We start from the raw sequence: 26,697 nt of genomic DNA on the forward strand, positions 1-26,697 counted from the left end.
CTGTTGTAGCACAGCCATGCACCACCCAGACGGCACCAGCTTGTGGCCCAGCGGAGCCCAGGTGGCCTTCCGCAGGCCAAGAGCAGGTGTGCAAGAGATGGCCTTCCCTTGGAGTGCCATCAAAGCAGAAAGCTCCTCCCGGCACCACTTCCCACCCATGGTGAAGAAGCTCATTTTTAAAACAAGGCTCCCTTTTCTCATGTGGGGTGTCTAAATCAGTGAAACACACAGGGCTCATCCCATGAAAATTCAGGAAAGGATGTCCAATGGAGTTTCTTTTTAAAAACTAAATTAAAATTCAATTAAAAAGCATGAGGTTGGCTCATGCTCAGGGGATGCCATCTGTGTTTTTAACTCCAGCCATTGTTGTGGCGCCATTGGCATACACATGACAAGACACATGACAAGACACATGGAAGTGGGGACCAGCCTTTGGCCACGGTGCCAGACTGTATTCTTCATCAAAAAAGAATTCCACTGCAAGCCATGAACTGCAACGTGTATTTAGTTAACCAAGCTTCTACTATATTACTTTACACATCTCCCAGGCTAGGAAGAGAGAAGACATTTATCCTACTTTTCCGTTAATGTGCCCCGCTGACTGCTGCTGTCCTTCTGGGGTGGGAGACCACAGTGCCCGCAGCAAGTGTCCGCGGGAAGCACAGCACTTTGAACATGAGATGATTACTGTCTGCCGGGTGCCAGGTCCTGTGCTCCGTGTTGCACATGCATCCTACTGGCTAACCCTCGTATTCTCCCTCTCGAGGAAACGCTCCATAAATCATTCGAAAGCCAAGGGCCCACTGATGAGCAGAAGCGCTGGGCCCTGACATGTTCACCGCATGGCGCCCTCCCTCGTGGGCTGCAGAGGAAAACTGCTCCACAGGGTTTTCAGACACAGCTCTTGCTAGGGAGGCACCTCTGGATGGATTTGAAAAGTCACACCCACTGTTAGTTGTCGACTGCTTACCAGGACGCACCTCCCAGGAATGCGTGGGGTTGTGTGAGATGCTTCACACCCACTTTGGTCAACAGAGGCACTCATCCTTGCAACACCTCGTTCTATAAGCAACGGGCCGCCCATCCTGGTGCAATGGGCATTTCATGACACAAAACACTACACATCAATCCCTCTGTTACACATTCTGATGGAGAAGAAAACCAAGGCCTTCGGGGCCCAAGGTCACTATCACACCACCCCCACCTTATAAAACAGTAAGACTCCAACCTGGACGTCCAGCCTCTGCTCTGGCTCCTCCAGGTTTGGGCAAAACTCTGCCCCCAGCACTCTGCCAGCACATGCCACTGGGACCTGGGGGAACATGGTCACGTTAGATGGTGGGTATGGGGGCTGCTGAGAACTGCAGTCACAAGCCACCCTGGCCGAAGCAGTGACACCCGAGCGGTGGCCTGACTCATGCTTTAATGCTTACGATGTCAACTACGCTGGGAAGATCATCAATCACATTTATTAACCTCTTGTTGTTGAATGTGAAGGAGTCAAACTCCACCCCCACCTAATGAAGACCCCACACATAGATGAACATGTAATGCTGCCCAGTCCTGTACCATCCCCCCACAGTCAGTTATTTGTATGATTGACAGAGTTTCTGAGGTAGATCCCACCCACACACCCCACCCGAATCCCCCCCAAAAGTGACTGCAGTCCTTTCTTCCTAATCTGGAAGCTCTGGTGGAAGAGGCGACCCATCACAGCATTTCCCAGGTCACTACTGACTAATAAGTGGTACCTGGGCCAGATCTCCTGCATCAAAGGCAAGACTTCCTACAAGGATCCCCAGTGACCCCATATTTATTAACTACATGCCAAGGAGGAAAGGACTACTGCATAAATTTTGTGTTGCTTTACCTCCACACCATCCACCACAAATCACACATTTAATAATATACGGGTGGCCAGGAGGAGGAGGGAGGCAGATAAAAAGGAAGAAAACAAGGGAGGGCAAAAGGAGGGGAGAGCAAAAGAAACCTGGAATCTCTGCTTCACATTCTTGACAGGCATGTTCCCTCTGCCCTTTTGTTTTCTTCTCTGAGAAAGGTTACTGTTGCCCCCTGGACGCCAGAAGTTCTTTCCCACTTTTGGATCCCAATGCACTGTCCCTGTCCCTGTCCCTGATGGAGGACAGCAGTGGACCAAAGAACAAACCAAGCCACTGCTATGCAACAGATTCCAACTCACCGTTCACCTTTCTCCCACAGAGGAAGCAACTTGCGAGTTCAAAATGCCTGCCTTTAGGCTCGCAGCCGGGTGCTTTAACCACTGAGCCACCAGTGGTCGCCATAGCATCCCAGGCCCCACTGCCAGCTAGTCGATTCTGACTCATCGTGACCCAACACCGGACTTCTGAGGCTGCAAATCTTTATGGGGTCTTTATGGGGGCAAACAGCCTCATCTTTCTCCCGTGGAGAGCAGCTGTTGACTTCAAACCAATGACCTTGCGGTCATCTGTCCAATGCTTACCCACAGGGCTCCTCAGCATACCCAGCCCTTACCTTCACTAAGTTATATGTCCACTGTTCTATGGTGTTTGAGTCTCTCCTAATAAAAATAATACCAACAGAACACTATAACTCAGTGACGTTTCTTTCTAGAATTCTTCATCAAAAGCAAATATGAAACTCTCTCCAAACCAATTATCTATTTTAATTCATATCATCCTTAAATACTATCTTTAGTCACTAGTTTAATTCATTGTAGATTTTCAAGATGAATCGAAAGCACTTAAATAATACAACATTTAAATTTAATTCCTCTCATCACACCACAATCACTTCCAAGCATATGATGTTCGTAGAAATCCTACATCTACCGCATGCACCATCCACTCAACTCCCTCCCAGTCTCCCCTGGGGCTCTTTGTTCTGCTGGCATTTCACTCCAGTGTGAGCCTTCTGGACTAATCAGGTCTCTTCATTCAGGAGAGTTCTTAGCCAGCATGCTGCTTGATGCCTAACAAGGCGTTGCCTTCTTCCGTTTAAGCCACAAATCAGATCCCTTCTCTACACTTAACAATAACTTGCAATAGATTTCACTCTGCAAGCTCAACTACTTAAAATATGGCATCCAATTAGACACCTAAAGTTGTCAACCATTTTCAGATTCAACATGCCAGGTTCCTATTCTTTCTGGCTAATTCCATAAGGTGCAATGATCAGAACAGCCTCTGCCTTTTCAAATCAATGGATTCTCACCAGTGCAGTCCATGCTGGGAGGAAAAGGGAGGTCACAGTTACTGACCCCTCACCATGTTTCTGTCACCGTGTAAGTGTTTTGTATGCAGATTCTCTCATTTTTCCTTTATCATTCAAGACATCAACATCTCCATGTTGCATATGAAAAAGCTAAGGCCTACAGTAGGCAACTACAGAATCAAGTATAACACACCACATTTTCACAATAAAGCATGCATGTTATATGGGTTATGCGTGCTCACACTTCTGATACAATGGCCTACTTACACATGACTTTCTTCCAGAAGCACATTACCATACAAGTTATTGGTGTAGGTGCCTATTTGCACACACCAAAAAAAAAACTTTGTTAAGTTGCAAAGCCAAGATTCAAACAGAAGAAATGAGAAAGATGAAAACATATTACAAGAAATTAATTACAAGCAAGTAATAATTGTGTCTAGTGGCATTCATTCTAGAGGTATTTGTTGGTTTCCTAGGGCAGAAATGGGGCAATGAAAGTCGAGACAATAAATTCTGCAACAATTTTTCCCTAAAGGGGTACGAGAAGGAATTTTTAAAACTTAATTTTAGAACAGTCCATCCATATCAAAAACAATATGCCATTGCTACACCTTTCTATAAAACCGTAATACACGTGACTACATCACTAATGAAAGCTGAACCCCTCAGCAAGTATGTGTGTGTGTGTATGTGTGTGTGTACACACACACACATTACAAATTACGTGCACTGCAAGGCTGTGTTTCATGTACATATAACCAGTGCTCATTTCCTGTACTGTTTTTAGACAGTGTCACTGAGTTTCTGGTTCCATTTTGCCCTCACTGTCATAGAATGCGATTTATAAACACGCTCCTGAGGGAAGGCGAAAGTCTAACCACAATTATACTCAATTACAACTTCAGACACACTCACACAGTTCCTGAAAGAAAACAAAAAGGTCTTGTGAATGAATTACAAGGAAACTGTGCTAGTCCACCATAAGTTTCAACAATTCTAATTACAAAAAAAGAAAAAGAGATTACATGGACGTGAGTAGCACTTTCAAATTTAGAACCCTAGAACCTCAGAGCTTGGGGGGTACAACCCGTAAAGATCCAGGAATGTGGATGTCCATAATTTTATAGAAGAGTTAACTATGGTTTACGGAAATTAAGTGATTTATTCAAAATTACACAAGCAGCTGGTAGCAGAACCAAGATTAAAATGCACAAGCCCAGACTCCATTACAACCCAGTCTTTGGGTGAAGGAATAAGACCAATTTCAACAAAACAAAGATTTCAGATTTTGTTAAAAACCAATCATAGGAAAATTGAGCACCTTTAAATTGGTGTAAAATACACGCTTACTCATCTCAGGATAATGAAATACAAATTGAAGCTAAGTTTTTAGAGTTAGTTTCCAATCCAACCACAAACAACTTAACTTTACTTCACATAAAAGTACTGTTTCCTACCTCTGAAATAAATCCCAAAGTATGTTATTTAAAATTCTCTCTAGATATATCAAAACCAATTTCTTATTTACATCACCATGGTCTGAAAAGGATCACATTTCATGTTGAATTATCATACACACACCCCATCTATTCCCTTAAAAGCGTGTGATAAAAATTAGGATTACAGTCATCTTCCCTATCTCCCATAATTTCTGGCACTTACTCAGCTCTCAATATGATTCGGGAGGAGGGGGTGTCGCACATTTATGAAGAAGGTCACAGAGTTGAGTACTTTTTGGTGTTTTAAAAAATTGTTGTCCAAATATATGAAACAAAACTATCACCAATTTAACATTTTTGCATACCTAATTCTGTGACATTGATTCTCTGCCACTCATCATGTGGCTTGTCACTATCCTATCCTATCACCATTAACAGAAATTCAGCAGTCCCCTAAGCAATGATACCCCAATACAACTGTCCACCCCATACTCACGCCCTAGCATCAAGACAATTCTGACTCACAATTACCCTGTAGCAGTGAAACAAAAACAAACAAACCACCATTGGATCAACTTGAACTCCTATCAGCTTTATACAGGGATTCTGAGACTGCAAACCTTAGAACAGATCGCCTCTTCCTCCGGCGGGACCGCAGACAGCTTGAGTTGCTGATCTTGCAGTTGGCAGTCCCACAGAGCCACCAGGGAGCCTGCTCCCCAACAGGAACCACTATTCACTAAACACAGCTCTCTACATTTGCTCAAGAGGACCATATAAGCCTGACCTTGTTGTGACTGACTCATTTCATTCAGCATGTTTTCCTAGATTCATACATGCTATGTAGCATGTATCAGACTCCATTTCTCTTTATGTCTAGAGTAATATTTCACAGAATGTATACACATTTTGACATCCCTTTATCTCTTGATAAGCTCTTTCCTGGAATTAATCTTTAATAGTTTATAAACTAAAAAGATGAAGAAAAAAAAGCTAAACAACTGGAACATTGGGTGGGGTGTATTCTGGGGTGTAGTGATTTGGAGACCCAGTGCTTGCTATAACTGCTCTATTTCTAGGTGGACATTCAGGTTTTCAAACCAAAATTATACAGCAGTGATAAGGTTGGATACTAACAATACCACTTACCCTTCTTTAACGTCTTATCTAAGGCCTCAAAGTACAGTCAATTATCAAGGAAAAAGACGTTCAAGAGAAAGGCATGCTATATAGCCTCTACTCTCGTTCATCAAAATGTGCCAGGAAAAAACAATGGATAAATAAGTTCATAAACGAATTAGTTGTCATTCAATGCACCTCATCCTGCCTTTTGATTTAGAAGTCCTGGTCATTAGTTAGCAAGCTTGCGAAAGGCTGGTCAAAAGCGGACTGATGGGGTGTAAGTTGTACACACAAATGCTCTGCTTCCTTATTACTACTTGCCTATGAATAAGAAAATAAAATATGATGTCCTTAATCTCTGTTTTCGCTAGAGCACACAATTTAAACTGATGTTGGGAAATCCGATCTCCCCACTCACCTTTGTCCTAAGGTCGGTTTCGACGCCTCACTAAAAGGCAAAATTTTCCCAAGTGTTCTTCATGAAGTGGTGGCAATGGGCTGTCACCTGAGCAACCATCGTGAAGCTAGGGGGACTTTTGTTTTTAGGCTTCGCTTTTATCGTAATAAAAAGTTCCGTCTGGAAAAATAATAAATGCTAAGCGAACGGGCTGCCACTTCCAAGCAGGCATAATTATGAGAAAGTAATTGTCTTGCAGTCATCCCACTTTCCCTCTGCTGGTGCTGCCACAGGAAGCAAGAGGCCCTGGAAGGGACCCTCCAGACTCCCCAGGGTGCGCCAGGGCTGAGTGCCCGGCTGCTCTCCCCTGCGAACCTCAGAGGAATCGTGGTACGAGAGAGCTATTTACAACTTACTTTGTGTATAATCAGCAGAAACAAAAGATATGACAACAAGCAGAAAGGCCTCTCTCTCTCCTCTCAGGAGAATTCCACAAGGGAGGGCCAGTGGGCATTCACATCAGTGTCAAAAGGGCTTCCAGAAAACACATTTGCTGTGGTGCGGGGAGGAAAATATGGCAAGCTTCCTACACACACACATGCACGCGCACACGCGCACACGCTCTGTGTTTACTGAGCTCACACGCAAAATGTTGAAGGGGCCTGACTTCTGAAAAGAAGACAGAAAAAGCCCCGGCTAGATTGGCCAAATTGTAAACAGGAGCTGCACTTCCACATATTTGAAGAAGTGGGGGGTCAAGGAGGGGGGTAGGGAGTGGAGACACAGGAAAACAGCAACTAACAGGCACAGGAGTAAGAATTTGGGGAAAGAATTATGTTCACAAGGACAGGGAATGGCTGCTTCACAGACCCTGGGCCCCTGTGAAATTTAATTTTACTCGTCAGCATTAGAAAGGTAGGCATCTGCTTGACAAGCACCATAAACAGCAGCGTCTAAATAAACAAATATCCATGTCAGCTCAAGCCTCTTAAGGCCCAGCTGGCCCCAATCCCAGAACGGGTCTCAAGTACATGTGTTCTGGTGGCTTTTGTTTCTCAGTGCACAGGGGTTGAGGGAAAGCTCTCTGAACCCAAGAAGAACTTGAAAAATATGAGAGTGGAAACGACGCTCCAAAGAGAAAGAAAGAGGCGGAGAGGACAGAGAGGGAACCACAAAACGGTCCAACAAAAAACGCTCACCCCTGGCCACATTCCAGGTCCAAGGGCAGCACAGACAGGGATCCCAGCGCAGGCAGTAGCTCCACAAAGCCAAGCAGCAAGAGGAAAAAATGACTCAGGTCCCACAAAGAATTCAGGAAGACCGTTAAGTGAAGATGGATTTGACAATCAGCTAGCCAGGAGCCCGAGTGAAGAAAGAGGAGCTAGAGAAATAAACGAATATCAAGGCTGCCCAGATTTTTTTTTTGGGGGGGGGGGGGTTGCGCTAAGCAAATGGCAAGTGAATCAAATGCAAAAGTACACCCATTTGCTAGGATGCAATTAACATAGATCTGAAATTCTCAGCCCTGGATTGCCTCCAAGACCTCTGACATAGCCACCTCACCCAGGTGGCCACCCCCTCCGGCCAACTGAGAGCCACACACTAAGAAGCCAAGGCATCTGAAGGAAAGACTGTTTACTGATCAGAAAGGAATCGCTGAGTCACACCAGTGTTTACCTGCTTTCCAAAAGGAATGGCTAGGAGTACACTTGTTCCACAAGACCTTGGGTTAGGCGGGGTTCAATCAACAAGCGCAGGATAAACACAGGAGCTGGTCTATCCGAGAAGGAGCGAGTGGGACAGAGGACAATGCTCAAGGGGAGCATACACCCCTTCTTTGCAGAGTCTTGACTGACCACATCAGAGCAAGAGGATGGAGGAGTCATGTGAGTATGTGATTCCGCTCCTCAACAGGTGGGCAGAGAGAAGACAGGGTGAGCAGGGGATGAGCTAGGCACCCAGTTGTCCTCACAAGAGCATCTCACCACCTCTGTGTCTGGAGCTGGCTCTCCAGGGTGCACTGCCAGTCCTAAGTTGTGGGATTAGCAGCAGCATCTGCAAGTAAAATTACAGGAGATCTCCCAGCCATCAACAACAACAACAATACCTTGTGTTTATACTGTGAAAGGTGGGATAAAAGGTAAAAATCTCTCTTCCCTGGTGACACCCTGAGGAGCCTAATGGACCATGGACAATGCTAAAATGACATCACATCTCTCTTCCAGGACGCTCAATGGACTTGACACATAATATTTATTAATTCCCACATCAGACAAGTAAGAAAGGGAGGGAGGGGAGAAGGGCTTGTCCAAATGCTCTTTATTGTTAAACAGGAAACCTGAGGCCTATCGCTGCACTTGCCTCCACGCCTGAGAATGAACAGACCTGAAATTAAGATGCAGTCCCCCACAACTACCAGGCTAGTGTGTTTCAGGAGAAAAGGCCTCTGCTATTTAGCAGCGTTTTCTGCTTCTTACAGTTTTTATTCTCCATGGGTTTGAAGATGGGAGGACACGAAAACGAAATTATTTGGACCGGTACAAAAGGACAGGCATTGTTTAAGGAACTAGGCTCCTTTCCATTGGTGTGTTGTCACTCTTCTGGTTCAGTATTTTGGAAAAGTGACACATCAAGCTGCAAGTACAACTGCAAGGTCTTACAATTGAAAATGAATGAAGTTTCAAGTATATTTATGTCCAGACAAACTTTTTCCCTGGTCTCAAGATACTGAGACAAGCAAGACTGGCTTTGGAGTTAAGCCCCTGTTTCAATACCAGCTTCCTTATCCTGTAAAGTTGATTAGACACTTACCACCTCTCAGCCTTGCTTTCTGTGTCTATAGAAAGGGAATAATCCTGTTTCTTATGGCTGATTGGGGTATAGCATATAACTAAGATTGGGGTGGGTACACAGTACACATAGAACTTACTTTCCCAGCTGTGCCCCCACAAAGAGGGCACCACACAACACAAACCTCCCACAAGGGCTGAGAAGTTTGGATCATTCAGAAAGGGGATGTAAAGGCAGGAGAAGCAGCTCTTGTGTGCCAAAGGGAATATTAAAAGAAACTGGGGAAAAGAAAAATATATACCTAAATAGCACTGCTGGGTCAAGTTCAATTAGTGAATCGACTTTTATAAAGCCTCCGAGAATGCTGCACTGAGAAAGATTCCCATGTCCTTTGCAGGCTCAAAAGGGCTGATCTCCAACATTTCATTTAGGAGCAAGTTGGCATACCTTATTTATCTGCTACTCCTGCACCAACTGAGAGCCTCATAATGAAAATACAGGCAATGTTCTGAAATCCCTTTCATGTTAGTGACCTGACATATACATTTTGGATGAAACTTGGATGAAGGTATGGAACTTGGATGAGAAGAATCAACAGTCTAGGTCAAATCCTTCCACATATGAGCTGGCAATTTTTGACACGCGGTCAAAGTTTACACAACAAGGAAGAAACAGTCTTTTCAACAAATGATGCTGGCATTTTCTGCACATTCATTTGCAGAAAAATAAAAACGGGATCCATTTCACACACACACACACAAACAAGTAAAAATACACGCACACACATAATAATCTAGGTCAGTAATTTAGGCTGAATTCCTCAGCTAAGGAACATTCCTGGCATGACCTGGAAATAAGTATATCCTCAGGACCAGAGCTCAGCTATGACAGAAATTTTCAAATCAATGGTCTAAGAAAGCCAGAGGGGGAGGAGACTAGACCAAACCAGATGATCACAAGCTATAACCAAAAGGCCAAGAGAAGCAGGAAGGCACGGCCACCAGCTCCTTCCATCCAGTCTCTCCCAGGACTCCCTCAGAGGAGAAGGAAGCCAAGACAGAAACAGTCTAAAAGATGAAAAACCTAAACGCTCAAGCAACTGAAAGAGCAGCGGTATGACCAACTCCTGAGACGCCAAGCCCTACAAAGTAACGATTTGGGGAAAGAGCCATTCACTCTAGCATTGAGAGTAAAGGTCCTGTGAACTCAGTCAGCGGGTTTGATCCCCCAGCTTCCCAACTTGACTTTCAACAGAGGATCCAAGATAAAGAGGGATCCACTAGCTCCAGCGAGGGGAAAGAAGTTGCTTCTAACAAATGCACATCAGAGGTTCCCGATTTCTTATTTTGTTATTTTTGGAAGAGGATGGCATTTGTGCAGAAAATTCATTTTGGGGAAAAAATGGGTGCATTTAACTTGATCACACTTCACCAGAAGAAATTCTCCATGGGACAACTTAAAAGATTTTGTTTTTCCTCCCCAAATGGAGGAGTAAATGGGACTCTATCTATATAAAGGAGCTCAAGGAATGAAATGTGACCTAACAGGGACACACGTGCCAAAATGTGAGAGCATAAAGTTCCCCAAAGGGCTCATCATGTCCTGTTGACCATTGAAATACCTATATTAAACCTGGATAAAATTCAGCAAACACAGTAATACTGGATCTAAAAGCAAAGTGCTGGCTGGAGACGCCCAGTCCTCTCTCTGACTCGGTAGTTACTATATGGAGGACCACCCAGAGCATCTCTAGAGGGAGGCGGCCTGCCTGTTGCAAAGCGGAGAGCCAGGAGAGCCTTCGTGAGGCGCTGCGGTCCAGCATGCACCACGCCGAGCAGCAGTGAACGAACCTGGTTTCCTCTGCGGCAAAGCTTGAACTCAGGTAACGTTTGCGAGCGTGGACACATAGGAAGGCATACAAGGGGCACACCCCCCATAAAAGGGGAAAAGTTGGAGCTTTTGTAGTCCCCCCCCCCTCCCTTTTAAGAACAGCTTTGTATACCCAGTGGCATGGTCTAGGAAGGTTCTCTCTGGTCACAGTGGATATTTTTCAACCAAGCAGTTTCGCTGAAACCTTGTTTTCTGTGATGGCCAATTTAAGAGAACAGAGTGCAGCTGTGAAATTTGTTTCCTGCTCCGGAAAAATGCTGCAGAAACTGTTGTGATGTTGAACGCAGCTTACAAGGACAGCGCTATAGGAAAAACTCGTGGCCGAGTGGTTTCCTCGTTTCAAAAAAGGCGAAATGTCAACTGATGACAAACCTCATTCGGTACATCTGTCCACTTCCTGAATGGACGCAAATATCAGCTCATAGTGCATCACTTGGAGTTCGTTCCACCAGGACAGACTGTTAATCAAGCTTTCTGTGTAGAGGTTCTGAAAAGGCAGTGTAACAGTGTATAAAAAAGGGGGGCCTGATTTGTGGCAGACAGGGGACTGGTTCTGCCACAACAGGGCACCTGCTCACACAGCCATTCAGGGTGCTAGCTGGTGGCAAAAAACCAGCATGCCTCTCTTGCCCCATGCAGCTGACTCACCTGACCTCACTCTATGCTACTTCTTTTTGTTTCCACAGATGCAGAGGGACATGAAAGGACAGCAATTTGACAATTCAGAAGAGGTGAAGAAAAAAACGAAGGAGGTGCTGCGTTTCATTGAATGGAATTGCAGGTTTGACAAATGTATTAAGTGTAATGGAGAGTACTTTGAAGATAAGGTTGTTTTGTTAAAAAAATGTATAGAGCTTTGGAAAAATTCATTTCTTTTTTTTGGCGGGGGTAGTACCCCATAGTATTCCATGATCCATACAGTGAGAGCTCTCTCTCCCCAAACAGAGGTCATACTGTGGTGGCACAAATTCTCCCTCCCAGCCTGCTGAGGACTCCAGAATAAAGTGAGAAAGTGTACAGCAGCTTGCCAAGTTGGCTTCTGCAGGGCACCTCGTTCACGGATCCCAATGGAGGCGATATCTAGGGGACAGGAACAGCAGCAGCATTCTGGTCAAGAATTAACTTTCCCTCCAAGGGCACACCCTTTCTCTGAGGTTCTCGGTACTAACAAGCTAAGTAAAAGGGAGTGTCTTATGTTTTCCTTAGGGATCTTATAAGGAGTTTCACCACCACCACTCTCAACTGAACATATTCTACTCCTGAAATACACTGGGTTTAGAAGCTCTGGTAGCTACATAATCTTGATGTATGTGGAGGACAGCCTGCCAATCTGGTCACAGCCTGATGGTACCCACTTGTGGGTGTGGCCTCATAAGGAAAGTCCTGGGAATCTCCCCTCCCCCATCCTCATCCTCTCTGCTTCACCTTCCTGTTGACAAACCACTTCAAGACACACTGATGGCAGCCAGGGCCCTCGAGATGCATCCAACACCATTGAATCTACAAAACACTGCACCCACCAGCCTGTGATCTTCCTGCATTCGGCATCATTGTGTGTGGCTGTGTGAGACTGCAGAGGGCTTTTAAGGACTAGTATTGGACTTACGGAGTCTTATTGCTTTGATCTGGACAGAGCTGGGATGTTTGCTTGATAGATAACGACTTCTTGAGATACAGCTCACTCTTGTACAGATACGAATGTGTCTGGATTTGTTTCTCTAGCCCACCTGGCTTAATCCAGAAACTAACACAAGCTTGGTAGACAATAGGGACAATGAACTGACCCCGTTTAAAAAGTCTGAGGACCCCTGACTTAGAGCCTCAGGAACCCACAAGGGTTATTGTACTCTGTCCTTTAGGGTCGCTAGGTTCAGAATCAACTTGATGGTAGTGGGTACCAATAGGTACTTAGATCGTGAACTTAACTAATGAGAAACAATACCACAAAGTACCATTTCAGTTCTTCGGGCTCTTTCTGGGGTCCCATCTATCACCTCTATGAAAATAGTGCTCCCCAACCCCGACTCCTAATCCCCTAAATATGAGCCCTGATAGCATAGAGGTTAAGCATTGGGTTACTAACCCCCAGGCACTACTTGGGAGAAAGATGAGGCTTTCTACTCCTATAAAGAGTTACAGTCTTAAAAAAAACACAGGGAAGTTCTATACTGTTATATAAGATTGATATGAGTCTGAATTGACTCAATAGCAGTTGAGTTTGATCCCTCAAGTAGGTTTCAGACCTACACTTAGTCCACTAGAAATCTCTGCCTAAGTGTTCAGTTCACATTTCAAACTAAACAAGAAAACAAACTCTTTGATCCTTTTTCACCACAGCTCTCTACATTGTTATAGTTTATATCACCATCATCTCATTGATAAGCACTCAAAGCCAAGATCAAGATTAAATGCCCTCTCATTATTCTCCAACCCAAGTACATCCTGAAAGTCTGGCCATTTTTCCCTTTGAATTCCCTCAGCTTACCTTGCCCCCAACCCAGATCATTGTTAGCTAATGTACCCCCAAACCTTTGCAGTAATCCCAATTTAATCATTACATCCATACCAACTAGTGCTATACACGGCTGACCTGTCAGACTGGTTCATCTAGAAAACGTTTACAATCCACACAGAGCATCCCTCCAAGCTCCTTCCAGACCGTCGACAAATCTCGCTCCAACCTTCCTTCCCAGCCTTTCTCTTCCATGTTTCTGGCAATTTATTCGACAGGCATGAAAAGGAGGAATGAAAGTAGTGTTACCAGGGTTGCAGGTCACACACACGAATTTATTCCAAACAAAACATCCGCAGTCAGTGGATGGCTGCAGACAAGTTCTCTCAGCAATGTGCCTAAGCCTTGCCCCAATTATTTTTTTCCAAGAGGGAAAAAACACTTCTGAGATCAAGTTCAATATTAACTTTTAAACACAAGTCGACACCTGCCCAAATCTAATCAAACTCCCTGGCTCTTGCTTGTTGAACTGACTTGGCTTTCGTAACTGGACAGAGGCCCCATAGGCTGTCCTTTTTGGAATCCTTCCCCTGAACTTGACTTTTCAAAGCATCTGCATTTCCTCAATTAAGTCCTTATGTGGTGGCAACTTCTGACACACTCCATTGCTAACTGGAGAGTGGGGAACTTGAGTCTACCCAAAGGCCCCTAAAAACGAAAGGTCTGCCAGTCAGGGTGGTGTAAACCAAGCATTGAAACCCCAAGAAGCACAGCTCTGCCTGGTATACCTGGTCAGTAGGAGTCAGGGTTACCTTGACAGCCACTGGGCCTCTTTTCCCATCACACGTCTATGACGTTTCCCCACTCTTCCCAACCCAGGCTCAACTCGTACACCCCTCAGATGGCACGATGCTGGACGTTTAACACCTGGGGCTTGTCTTCTCCTTTAGCGGTGAAAACTGACAGACGCCTCTTTGCATTACTATATACCTATCACCCAGTTAGAAACAGCAAAAACCGATAACTACAAATGCTAAATAAAACACAAGGCTAAGCCAACAAGTACTGCTACAAAGTATAAGAGCCACTGAACACAGCTACTATTTATGGACCAGGTGAGTTTAAAGACTTTGGAGAGCCTGTTTCATTCTAACACTTCCCAAAGAATTCTGAGCTTTCAATTTATATGTCCAAGCAGCAGTTTGAGCATCCTTGACAGATTAAAATTATATCCCAATTAAAAGTTCTTCTAAGTTTTCGTGAGAACGAAAAGAAGAAATCTGAAAGGGGGCTGGGGGGACCCAAATTACAGGGTAGACCGGCTAAGGCACCGCACCATTCTAGTAAGACAGCCTTGCCCCTCTAGAAGAACACACAAGTGCACTGCCATGGTGAGGAACACAATATCCCACCTAACTTTCCTGGCCTATTTCTCATAAATGCAAGTTTTCCATTTTCCTTAAAACGTCATAATAAGCCCTCTTGACGGTCATGTGTCCACCAAGAAAAATCTATCAATAGACTTTGTTTCTCGGGAATCCCAAAGAAACAGTCGCCACAACCTCCTGGACTGGCCTCTCTGCCTCGCAATGAACTGGCCCAGCAGATCTCCCCCAGAAGCCTCTACTTTGCTTGGACCATTTTTAAGGTGCTCTAATGAGAAAAGCCTTGTCCATAACCATCATCTGATGGCAGGTCTTGTTTGAACAAACCAGTGCACAAATGAACTGAAACATTAACAGCAGTACATTTTTACTTACGCTCACAAACCCCTTCGTTGAGTTATTCTATGAAAGGGAGGGAGGAATCGTGTAGATATAGAGATAGAGATAAAGAGAGAGAGAGGTAGATACATAGAGATAGAGAGAGATATGTATCATAGAAATAGCGAGTTTATACAGCTTTACATGGCTAGTGCCTGTCCATGCATTTCTATGTGCACATTAGAGAGGGGGGGCTGTCTTTTAGAATGTGTTCACTTGTTTTTTTGTAGTTTCCTGAATTGTTCAGATCTGCACAATGACTAGGTATCCTATTGGCAAAATTTTAAAAGCGATGTTGGAAACTATTAGAAATGAAAATTAGCCTTGCAAAGATTAGATTTTGCATTTTAAGTGCACAGAGTTTACCAGGACACTGGGAAGGCCAGCGAGCATGTGTCTGTCCAGAGTGTTTGCGGTGTGGGGTGTGGCTATGGTGGTGTTAGCTTCATTTTAAGGACATGGGATGCCGACTTGCCATAACTTTCACATCTGTAAAGTTTCCATTATACGTGGCAACCTGAGTATGGGGGAGCACGTATGGGGTAGGAGGAGGAGGAGGAGAGGCTAACAGAGTAGTCCCTTGATGGAAATGTATTAATTCAATCAGCGCCTTGATTCTGGGTTACCATAAAAAGGTTCATAAAGTACCCAAAAGCCACATAAGCTTTTAGAATTATGCTGCTCAGTGACTGATTCTCACTGAAGAGTAAGAAAGGAGAAATTTCTCTCCACCCCCATTTTCTTCAGGCTTCTGCAAGATTGTCAGAAGTATTTTTCAAACTAGTGAATGAAAAGGCCAAGAATATACATAACGCTAATATGACAACTTCTGTGCCTGCCCCCCCCCCCCACTTGATAAACAAAGCAAGGATGGTGTAAGGCTTGCAGATGAACTACAAAAGGAAAGGCAAGAAGAGATTGGCGTTATCAACCCACACACATCCCTCCAGAGACCGTGTCTAAGCCCCGCGGTATGTAACTCTTAACTGAGGTGCACAAAGGATACGCAGGTTTTCCAGAGTCACACAATAACTCCCTGTCATCAAATTGATCCCTATCATGGCCACAGGATTTCAGAGAGGCACCACGCTCCACACAGTTTGGTCAAAGGTGTGACTTTCAGGAAGCAGGTCTCCAGGTCTGTCTTCAGAGCCTCTGGGATGGGTGTGAACAATTAACTTTTGGATAGAAGTTGAGACCGTTGCACCGTATCTTGGGACTCCTAACAAGAGCTCTGATGGACCAGTAGTGCACACACTGGGCTGCCAGCCACAGGTTGGCAGTTCAAACCCCTAGCAACTGAGTAAGAAAGATGAGGCTGTCTGCTCCCCGTAAACGTTTGTAACCTTGGACACCTGGAGGAGCAGTTCTCTGTCCTAGAGCTCCCTCTAAGTTGCAATCCACTCCCTGGGGTTGTTTTTATGATTTGGGATTCCTCAATGTCACACAAGGAGGTACATTCACATGCAGATTAGGTGGTTCAAAAAAGCTGCTCTTGCCCCACCAGGAGCATGAAACAAAAATGTTCTTTCTATGTGAAAACCCACCATAAATGCAGCCGGCGAGGCAACCACCAATGACTTGTTCACAAAGACATTACAAAATGACCGTGTCATTTCATTTGTTTCCCACCACAGACTTATTTAGAATGGTGTGCTTTGCCAAGGTTCAATCTACCCGGATTCTTTACCTGTATAGATCTGCATCTGTGTGCATGTGGACATCTATGGCAGACACCCTGACATTCAGCACACTTTCAGATACTGACTCATAGAAACATAAACACACGCTCGGGTTGTGCGGATTTGAGCCAGTAAATTTGTTTCTCTGAATTAAAGTATGTACACTGAAAAATACCATGCAAAAAGCTGTACCTCGCAATAATAGAGACTAAGGTCTTGATCCCCATACTATCTCTCTCATTTATAAGTAAACTACACAGATTAGATTTTCCTTTGAATTCCACATATTACCACTGCCAAATATAAAATAATCCCGAAACAAAATCCAAACTCAGTGCGTTGGAGTCAAGTCCCGCTCAGCGCAGGCACAAGACAAAACGGAGTATCCTGCAGGGGTTCCAAGGCTGTCAGCGTCCCCTGTCACACCTGTCTCCAGCCCAAGTGAGAGGAGCACTTGACCACTGTGTCACCAGGGTAACTTCCTAAGATAAGCAAAACCTTTCATTCCCAGCTGGGAAAATTGAGGTTTTACTAAGCCTTCTCCTGAGGGATGGGGGTGGGCAGGTGAGGGAAGGAATCCTGATAGTGCTGTTATGTAAGTGGTAGACTGATAACTACAAGGTTGGTGATTCAAAACCCGAGGCCACTCCTCAAGAGGAGGATGAGGCTAATCTGCTCCTGTAAAGATTTATAGCCTCAGAAATCTAGATTCCACTTGATGGCAGAGTCTGCTTGTTTATTTGTTCGAGTGGTTAGGCTTTGGTTTTTAATCTGATGGCCCACGTATTCTTGGTCTATGTGACTCAATTCCCTAGTTCAATCCCTTTTCATCTATAATAGCTCTGATTTGTAGCCATTCTACCGAAGACTTCTTGGAAAATTTTATTTGAAAAAACACAAGGTTTTACAACTAATCTTTTTCTTCATTTTTAAATTACTAGTCAAATTAAATTACTGGCTGGTTGATGCACGTGGCAGGAAAAAGGGAAAAAAGGTTGAGGTAAATTTTGGTGGTCTAGATTTGGAACCTTTATTTGCTCACCTGTAAACTAAGAACAAGGAGCTTCTTCCTGCCTGCTTGTGGAAGAACTGAACAAGACAATGTGCATACGGCTGCAGCACGTTGCAGGCTAAGAGGTAACTATGAAATTATTAGCTTCTGGTCCTCATTCTTGCACTCCCCCTAACAGGTCAAGGTAACGGCTAGCCCAAATACATGCTTTAGCTCTCCACTTACGATGCAGTATAATCAAGCATATGTCAGCTTAAGGAAACTAATTATTAGGCAAAAGAACAACACTAATTAAAGACTACAACAATATTATACTTCACCACACAATACAATTATCTTTAACAAAAGCATAATCTAAGGATGAAGAAAAACACATATAAGGCATTGTTTTCTTTAATAAATACTTCCCAATCCCCTAACTACTGTAGACATTGTATAAAATTACCCAGGTGTAACATACACATATGCATGCTGCTTGCTAAATATTCCCATTTTTCTGAGCGGTATGTATGTACCATGAAGAAGGACTGGTAATACAGTAGTTTAAGCATCAGGCTAAGAGATTTAAGGTTCATAGTTCAAACCACCAGTCACTACAAAAAAAAAGGGTGAGGCAATCTGCATCCATAAAGATTCACAGCCGCAAAAACCTTATAGGAAGCAGCTCTATTTTGTCCAGTAGGCTCACTTCAAGTTGGAATTAACTCACCAACAGCAAGGTTTGGTGTCTGGCTTTTGTATGACTAGTAGTTTCATAACTACAGTTGAATTTTGGCAAAACAAGGGGCAAAATGGAGCTTCAAGCTTTACTATCAAATATTCAATCACTTCATATGCATGTGAAAGTTAGACACTGAATAAGGAAGGCCTAAGAAGAATCCATGCATTTGAATGATGGTACCAGTGAAGCATATTTAAAGTACCATGGATTGCCAACAGAACCAACAAATCCATCTTGGAAGACTTACATCCAGAATTCACCTTAGAGTCACGGATGGTGCGACTTTATCTCATGGATCTGGGGCATTTTGTTAGGAGAGACTTGTCCCTGGAGAAGGACATCATGATTGACAGAGCACGGGAACAAAAAATGAGGAAGAACTTCAACAAGATGAACTGGTTGCATGGCTGCACCAATAAGCTCAACCAGAAGAACGATTTTGTGGACCGGCACAGGGCCAGGCACTGCTTCCTCCTATTGTACATCAGGTTGCTGTGAGACCAAACAACAGGGGGAGGGACCTGCCTCAGAGGGTTTCCATGGCTGTAGACCTTACAGACCAGACAGCCAATTGTCCCCAGTGAAGCAACTAGTGGGATCAAACTCCAGACAATTCCTTTGGCAGTTGTCTGCGTGGCCACTGCACATCAGAACTAAGAGACTCTAAAAAAGCACTACTGCAGGGTGAAAAAAAAAAACAAAAACCTTTTCTTGCCAATGCGTAGTATCACCTTTCTCTAAAGAAAGAAATGAAATATCTTATTTCAACTAATCTCTATATTTCCAAAATTTCAGGCTTTCCAAGAGAGAAAAAAAATTACAGAGCAAGTCACATTGCTCAGAGGAAATTAAATGTACTGACCACCTACACCTACTATCCTACAACAAGGTTTCACTGGGATTTTCTTATTTGAGCTTCCAGTCACCCTAAATGTTCTTCTGCCTGTTTTGAAAAATGGAGGCCAGGGATTATCAAATGATATATCCACAAGGCTGCAAGGAGAGTAAACCACACCCAAAACCAAACTTGATGACATCAAATCAATTACCAACACCACAATCAGACCTCAAGCCTCTCAGCAGACTACCCCACTGCATTCCCAGTTGCAAATACCCAGTGGGGAACTGATAACACGGAAGGAAGGAATGTTGGTATTTTCACAGAAACCTGACTTAGGAAAAGGCCTAAGATAGCTGAGATTTTCTTAGGAGACAGATGATGTGATAATGAAATAATTCAACTCTACCCTTTTGGATCATGAAGGGCGCCTTGTCCTAAACCAAACTGGAAAAGGCGGACTACAGCCACAATATCGATTTTTAGAATAAAAAACTGCTTCCATAACCAGAACAATTATATTATTAAATAGCATGAATGTGTATTTTTACATTTTGCACGATAAAAATGCTTCTATAATGTTGGAGAAATAATTTTTAAATTGGAAAGCTCACAAACACCACCAAGCAATTTAAAATCTTATCGAATCCCACTTTAAAATGGCCAAATTACAACTTTCATCACCAAAATTTATTAATTCCATCATTTTGCTGTACCAAACAAAATTTAAACCAAACTGAAGACTTCTCAAAGTCAGCACACGTTAGAATACAAAGATACATATCGAATGATGTTATCTAAAGTGCTCCGTGCCACCTTTACACACAAACTTGGCTCTGCTATGGAGCTGACTGCTTTTTGCCTTAAGAGCTCCCATAAACGATACCAATATATATCTTGGTATCACAACCTGAATCAGATTTAAACTTAGGAAATCTATCCTAACAAAACCATTCTTTTACAGAAATCCACAAATCATGTTATTTGAAATTTTAACACAGCGCATGTGCCCTCTCCGAACTGTGCTTTTCTGTAACGTGTTATTGAGCTAATTTTCTGTTACATACGCTTCTGTTTAAAATGATGGCTTGTCAATGGCAAGCAATTTCCCACTAGCAGCTTCACAGGTGTGTCTTCCTTATAACAACCTGGCAGTCCGTTACCAAACAAACACGGCCTGCACACACGAGGGGAGTCAGCAAGCATGAGGGAAGATAAAAGAACGGAGATTTTCCACAAACTTGTGGCAGCCGCCTCGCTTCCTAACGCTAAGAGGAGGTAAGGACACCTCACAAAACATGATCACAACGAAATTATTAAGGTTTGGAAGCAAAGAGAAATAAAACAGAAAAGCAGCTCACCACTGAAAAGAAAAATCACACCCACGAGGCAATCACTTTTTTTATGATATGCCCCAAAGAATCCATCTCTCTCCTATTTGCTGGGAGTAAAAATCAGCCACACGAATATTTTCTAAAATGTGCGATACGCACTCCAAAAGTTACTCCACTTACCCACCTTTTAATGTAATAAATTCACTTGAGTCAGATCAAATCAAGGAAAAAATAAATCCAACACAGACAATTACAAGTGAAGCCAAATCATAAAAGCATACACACTCTCAGTTAACGGCAAGCCCACAAGCTGAAGGAGTGAATACAACTGAGAAATTGTTTCCCCTGGAGAAGGGTAGGGAGGAGGTCAATCTGCAAAATGGATCAGAGACAGCTGCACAGCCTAAAGAGGCTGCCCTGCTAAAAGCCTCCAGGCACTTCTGTGTCTTCCCAGTCAAGTTCACCACCTTCCTGTAGAAGTGCATGTTCTGTTTGGAGAATTCTTGATTTTAAAAAAGCACACTAAAACTACTGGCCCCCGATTGAATCAGAGTGACTCAGGTTAGCCCTTTAAATGCCAGTGAAGGAAAAGGAATAATAGAAAGAAGTTTGAGTTTGTTTTTAAAACTAGGCTTATGGGGGTTTAGACCGAATAAAAGCTTGTTTTAAACTAGGACCTTCTAGATTCAAAACCGTCTTAGTCAGAGGACGAATAGAAACTGTTAGTACAGAGAAATAGTTTTGAAACCCCCACAGCAGTGCCAGTCCCCAGGAATGAGGGAGTAGGAGTGGTAACATACAGTACCATGAGCTGCGTGGCCCCCAGTCAGTGGTGCAAGCTAACAGATGACTCCTGGCCTTCAGGCAGAGAGCACACACAGCCCGGGGAGGGGGAGGGACGGCGGCCGGGGCGGGGGCCCTGGCCAGGGCAGTTTATACAAGGAGGCCGCTCAGTGCCATTCCGGCACATTCCGCCTCTCTATCTCCCAACCTCTTTGTGCGTGTCTTGTCATATTTTCTTCAGCTGTTAACTGTCCAGATGGTAAGAGTTTAAACAGCGGCAGTTTAGGAAAAAGCGAAACCCTTCTAAGTGACCATCACAGCAAATCAGCTTCACACCAGTGGGTAAAATTTTCCAAGGGAAGTGTTCTTCTCATAGTTCCTGAGTCTCTAAGTCACAGGCTCAGCCGCTCCCGCCCCCACTCACAGCCACACACACACACACACACACTCACTCACTGACTCCCCTAGAGGGCTAAATGCACTTGTGGCAATAAAACATTCATGGGACTTGGAATTTTAACACAATGCCATTTCCCTAGTTTAACCTGAAAGGAATGCACTGGTCACAACAGACTACATCATCCTGCCATCAAACCCTGCCAAGGAGCCGCTTTTGTGGCCTTGCTGGGCTGACACTGCCGGGAGAGGAGTGCACAGACCCATGCACTGATGCACCAAGGGGACATCTCGGCTTCCTCAGCCTCCTCCTGCAACACCTTGCTCTTGAACATGACCTCTGACCCCCTGCATTGTGGCCGCCGGAGATGAGGGTGTCACTCTGGAGCTTCTGCAGAGCTGTGCAGGCCCTCTGGGTCTCCTGCTCAATAGCTCTTGGGCAGACTCCAAGGGTTTATTCTGCTTGTGGCTACTCCACCACCCAGCGCGGGTGGGCAGGGCCAGCGCGGGTGGGCAGGGCTGCCGTTGCCCCGAGTTGCTTGGACATTCTTTTCTTCCTCTTTTGCTTAGGGCATTAAAAAAAAAACTTTTCATTTGCATTCATAATTAGATTATGATTACCAACAAAATGGTGTGCTTAGGGGACTACTTATCAAAGCTGCCAGTTCTTTCATGTTTGAGTGACATTTAACTTAGACTTACAGGACAGAAAAAAAGGAAATAATTCTGGTTTCCTCCACAGAATTAGAGCAAACCTCCACAGGGCTGAACCCTAAAATACCTACACTTCTGCCTCTCAGATGGCTAACGCATGATCGCAAAAGCTGCGACTGTATTAGGTTTTGCTGTTAGTGGGATGTACTGATCATTAGTAAACAGAATCCTGGCATCCAAGTAACATAATTAATAAGCAAATGATAAAAATCACAGTTAAAATTTTTAAAATTATTTCAAAGTTTAGTCTGCTGTGGAGCCCATGTGGCACTGTATGATCAATCGCAACAATATTGATTTTTGTAAATGGCCTCTTCCCACAATTGCTCTCCAAGAATTCCTTCTTTATCCTGAACGTCTCTCCCACTATACAGAATGCCTTCAAGATGTTTCTTTCCATAGCCGTTCCTCTCATTTACTGTTTTCATATGGTCCACTTCAAATTTCAACCTCATCCTATTTACCCTCCTCTCTCTGCAGTTCCAGGCAGTTCCAAAGAGCAGTCAGCTGGACTATCCCCTGGCCAAGCGAACTATCCCGGCAGAAGGCAGAAGGTGTCCTAGTTCAAACCACCTAGCGGGCAGGTCCCCTCCAGGTAGCAGAACATACAATTTCATCTAGGTGCCCCAAGGAAGTTTAACGTGCACATATAAAATTCAACTAGATTGTCTTATTTAGCGTAATTTCTGTCTTCTTAGTAATTGGAATTAGTCTTACGCCCTAGTTAAAAGGCTTTTTTCTGTCCTTTAAACAGACATTATCTTATGTTGAAAAGTCATTCTAATCCCTTCCCCTTAGCCAAGCCATTCTAATTCTGGAGAATTGGTCAGCAATTAATTAAGGAAAAAAATTAGAAGGAATTATATTTGGCTTCTTGGGGAGGGGGTTGGTAATCCAACCCAACACAGAAGATCGAAGGTTATCAAAACCTATGTAAAATACTTCCATTTCAAAATTAAAATGCCGAGAACAAGCTGTCAATTTAATCTATGTAAAACACAGAGATAGACATTTGATTCTTTTCACGTAATCTGATTTACTGTCAATGCGTGTATTCAAATTCCAATTTTAAGGTTATAAGTAAGACATAATAAAGGACAGTTTCTATTTGAGTCTGATTTCTATTTCAGCCTAGGCAGATATACTTTTCTGTTTATGTCAAATTAGTAACACAGTGACCCCCAGATACCTTGGGCCAATATTCAAACGCATCTGTGGATACACGTCAGTGATGTTCAACCCTATGAATTGCAATGTATACAATGTACATCCTCTGAAGACTTTTGAAACTCATATAAATTGTTAAGATAAGCTAATTTTCACCTAAACAAAATAACAACCAATTTTATATTCTATGCAGGCGCTGCTATGATAGAGTAGTGTGTCGCACAGTAAAAGCATTTACAAATACCACCAGGGAAAATATTTCATATGAAATTCAATCAACTGAAGTACAATTTGACCAGATGTAAATCTTACTACAAAAAAAGAGAAACCCCATCAATGAATTTACATAAATGGTAAAGCATTGTGCGGAAATATTGGCTGATTTGGGTAGGTACAGGGGAAGTGACCCAGCCTTTGACCAGGGACTTTCATTCTTGTTGAACCAAAAGAAAAGTGGGCAGTGCTAAATGGCACTTAGAAACATGAGGTTAAAATTTGGTGATTTTTTTTTTCATTTCTAGAAGGCCAGAGAGGACCCACAGGATTGACTTAGATTAACATTAACCACCCTGCTCCAACTTGTAGCCAGGTAACAGACTAACCCAGAGTAAGCCAAAATATCAGGCTCAAAAACACAAGTAAGGAAAAGAGGTGTAAGACCAAAGAGAAAAGGAAGGAAAATTGAAACAGGATAAAACAGTACCGGGTGTGGGAGGTGGGGTGCAGTGGAAGTGCTAGGATGGAAGCTTCAGGAAGGAGGTGGTAGGAGGAAAATGAAAGCTGATGGGGGGTGGGGCAGGGAGAATGACTTGGGGAGAATGAAGGAATTGGAGCCCCAAGACACAACCATGGATCAGGCAGCTGGCCAGAGATGCTAATTCAGCGCTTTAACAAATCAATGCCACTTGAAAAGTACAATGCGAGCCCTCACTGGGTAGATGTCAGGGGACCGAGAAAATGCATTCTCAAGTATTTCACATTAAGAGGGAATAATGTGTTAATTTATAACTCTTCACCCTATACACTTGGATTATCTATCTGTGTCAGCGATTTGACTTCTTAAATTTATCAAAAACACGCGCAAAGGGAGGTAGCCTCAGCGTCTCCGTTAGGAGACAGAGCTTTAGGAAACCGTTCTAGGTGGTACTGCTGTTGTATTGAACTGAAGTCATCATGGGGGTGGCAGGGAGGGGGCAACCCCCGTCCAGTTACTAAAGCAACCAGAAAAAAGGCTCTCTCGGCCTGGGGTTGATTGCATTAGGTACCATCCGTCAAAAGTGACACAGAAGAGAAGGAATAACTTGAATCAGCAACCCGTGCTGCCATCACCAGAATTTACTCTACGGAAACTTACTTAGTCTCCCAGCACACCCAGTGGACGAGAAGCTGCGGACAACTGGGTTGCAATTAAGCAGCACTTGCTCAGCCACCAGCATTCTCTACACGTTGCTTATCAACCTGGGAAGGGAAGGGAGGGCTAAGCTCCTTTATTTGGTTGGTTTTGGGGGTGGGAAGAGGATGCTCCAAATCACAGCTCTCAGACACCTCATTAAAAGAGACTGCTTCCCTCTTTTTTAACAAAAGCGTTTTTATTAAACATTGAATTCCTAGAATTTTCCCCTAATTGTTCCTCAGGTGATCTTGGTTATCTTTTAATAGAACGATTGCAAAGGCTCTTGACCCCGAGGGAGACAGGCTATACGATTCGCTGCCAAGATTCAGGCATTGTGGAACTTAAACGTTCAAAGGGTAGCATGGGCAGCGTCCAAGACACAAACGCAAATGGATTCAAATTTCAAAGACACTCACAAGGAAGCGTAATGATACGAAGGGAGAAAGTGGTCCTACCTAGAAATTTAAAAAAAAAAAAAAAAAAGAATGATCAAGCTGGACATGTCCTGAGGAGCGTCATGTGATTGCTTGAACCACACAAGGCGGTATTTTCAACTCTGGGGCCATTGCCATTTCCTAGTTGTACAACTGCAACAAGAAACAGATATTCTCTTACTGGGGGACATTCATATGTAAATAAATGCTGATAAATGGAAATGAGAGGCTGTACATGATGGGCAAAGCTCAACATTTAGATATTGCAAAGGGGGAGGGAGGAGGATTCTAAGCTACCTCACTCTCACTGAGCCGGAATTTCCTGCATTCTACAACCGGGCATGCACACAAAAATTAAGAGACGACGCTACACCTTACACTGGTTTCTATTGGCTCACCACCACCTTCCAGAGAGCCTGACTGCAGGCAAGCATTTTTTCCATCTTAGTGTTGCAGTTTTCCTAGGACTTACCATTGCAGGGTCCATTTCTTAAAGTGAATATTGGATTGCAAACTGACATTATAAATAGCCAGAAACTGTTACAGATGCACTGAGCCAAAGGGTTCAAAAATAAATCAAAATGGTATAATTACTTAATGAATGCTCTATTTCTATCAAAGGAGATAAATAATAAGGGATTTCCTGGTTCGAGCCTGTTAAAAAGCAGGCTATACCCATTTTCATTAAACTCTTAGGGGCAGAATAAATATGCTATGCACTATGTCTGCTAGCATAAAGAAGCATCTATATTTATGCTGTTCGTGGTCTCTATTTATGCCCTGAGAGTAGGATTTGTCCAATCCCTGGTTTTTACATGAATTACCATTCCTGTCTGGCCATCAAGCTCCCCTCCCCACGGAAAGCACCTATTCCTATCATTATAGCACGGTTAATCCCCTTCTCTTCCCACCCCCACTCACCTAAGGGGTTAAAAGACTTCAGTACATGTGTGACTTGTCAGTGACATATAATGCCCCGGCCCTTCATGCAATCAACTTTTACTTGACATGTATTTGCTCATCACAGGACCCGCATTACTACTGGGAAAATGAAGAAAAACCTAAATTAACACTTGACATTCAATATGGTCAAGTCCTTAATTGGCTGGGCTTCCTGAGAAAGCAATTTTCTATTCCCCAAACTGTTCGCGTGT

The 26,697-nt window shown here is 43.6% G+C and overlaps 1 protein-coding gene across 14 annotated transcripts in view; it reads right to left on the reverse strand.

Annotated features, from left to right (window-relative positions):
• BNC2 (basonuclin zinc finger protein 2) overlaps nt 1-26,697 on the reverse strand; it is a 460,115-nt gene that overhangs the window by 278,826 nt on the left and 154,592 nt on the right. For 7 of the 14 annotated variants that reach the window (XM_075559954.1, XM_075559946.1, XM_075559945.1 and 4 more), the window contains exon 3: nt 1,229-1,312. The exons of 4 other annotated variants lie outside the window; for them this stretch is intronic. In XM_075559954.1, the coding sequence (XP_075416069.1) occupies nt 1,229-1,312 (84 nt within the window). 3 more of the 14 variants (XM_075559951.1, XM_075559956.1, XM_075559952.1) reach the window with 3 other exon arrangements.

Source organism: Tenrec ecaudatus, chromosome 10, assembly GCF_050624435.1.
Source record: "Tenrec ecaudatus isolate mTenEca1 chromosome 10, mTenEca1.hap1, whole genome shotgun sequence".
Taxonomy (NCBI): Eukaryota; Metazoa; Chordata; class Mammalia; order Afrosoricida; family Tenrecidae; genus Tenrec; species Tenrec ecaudatus.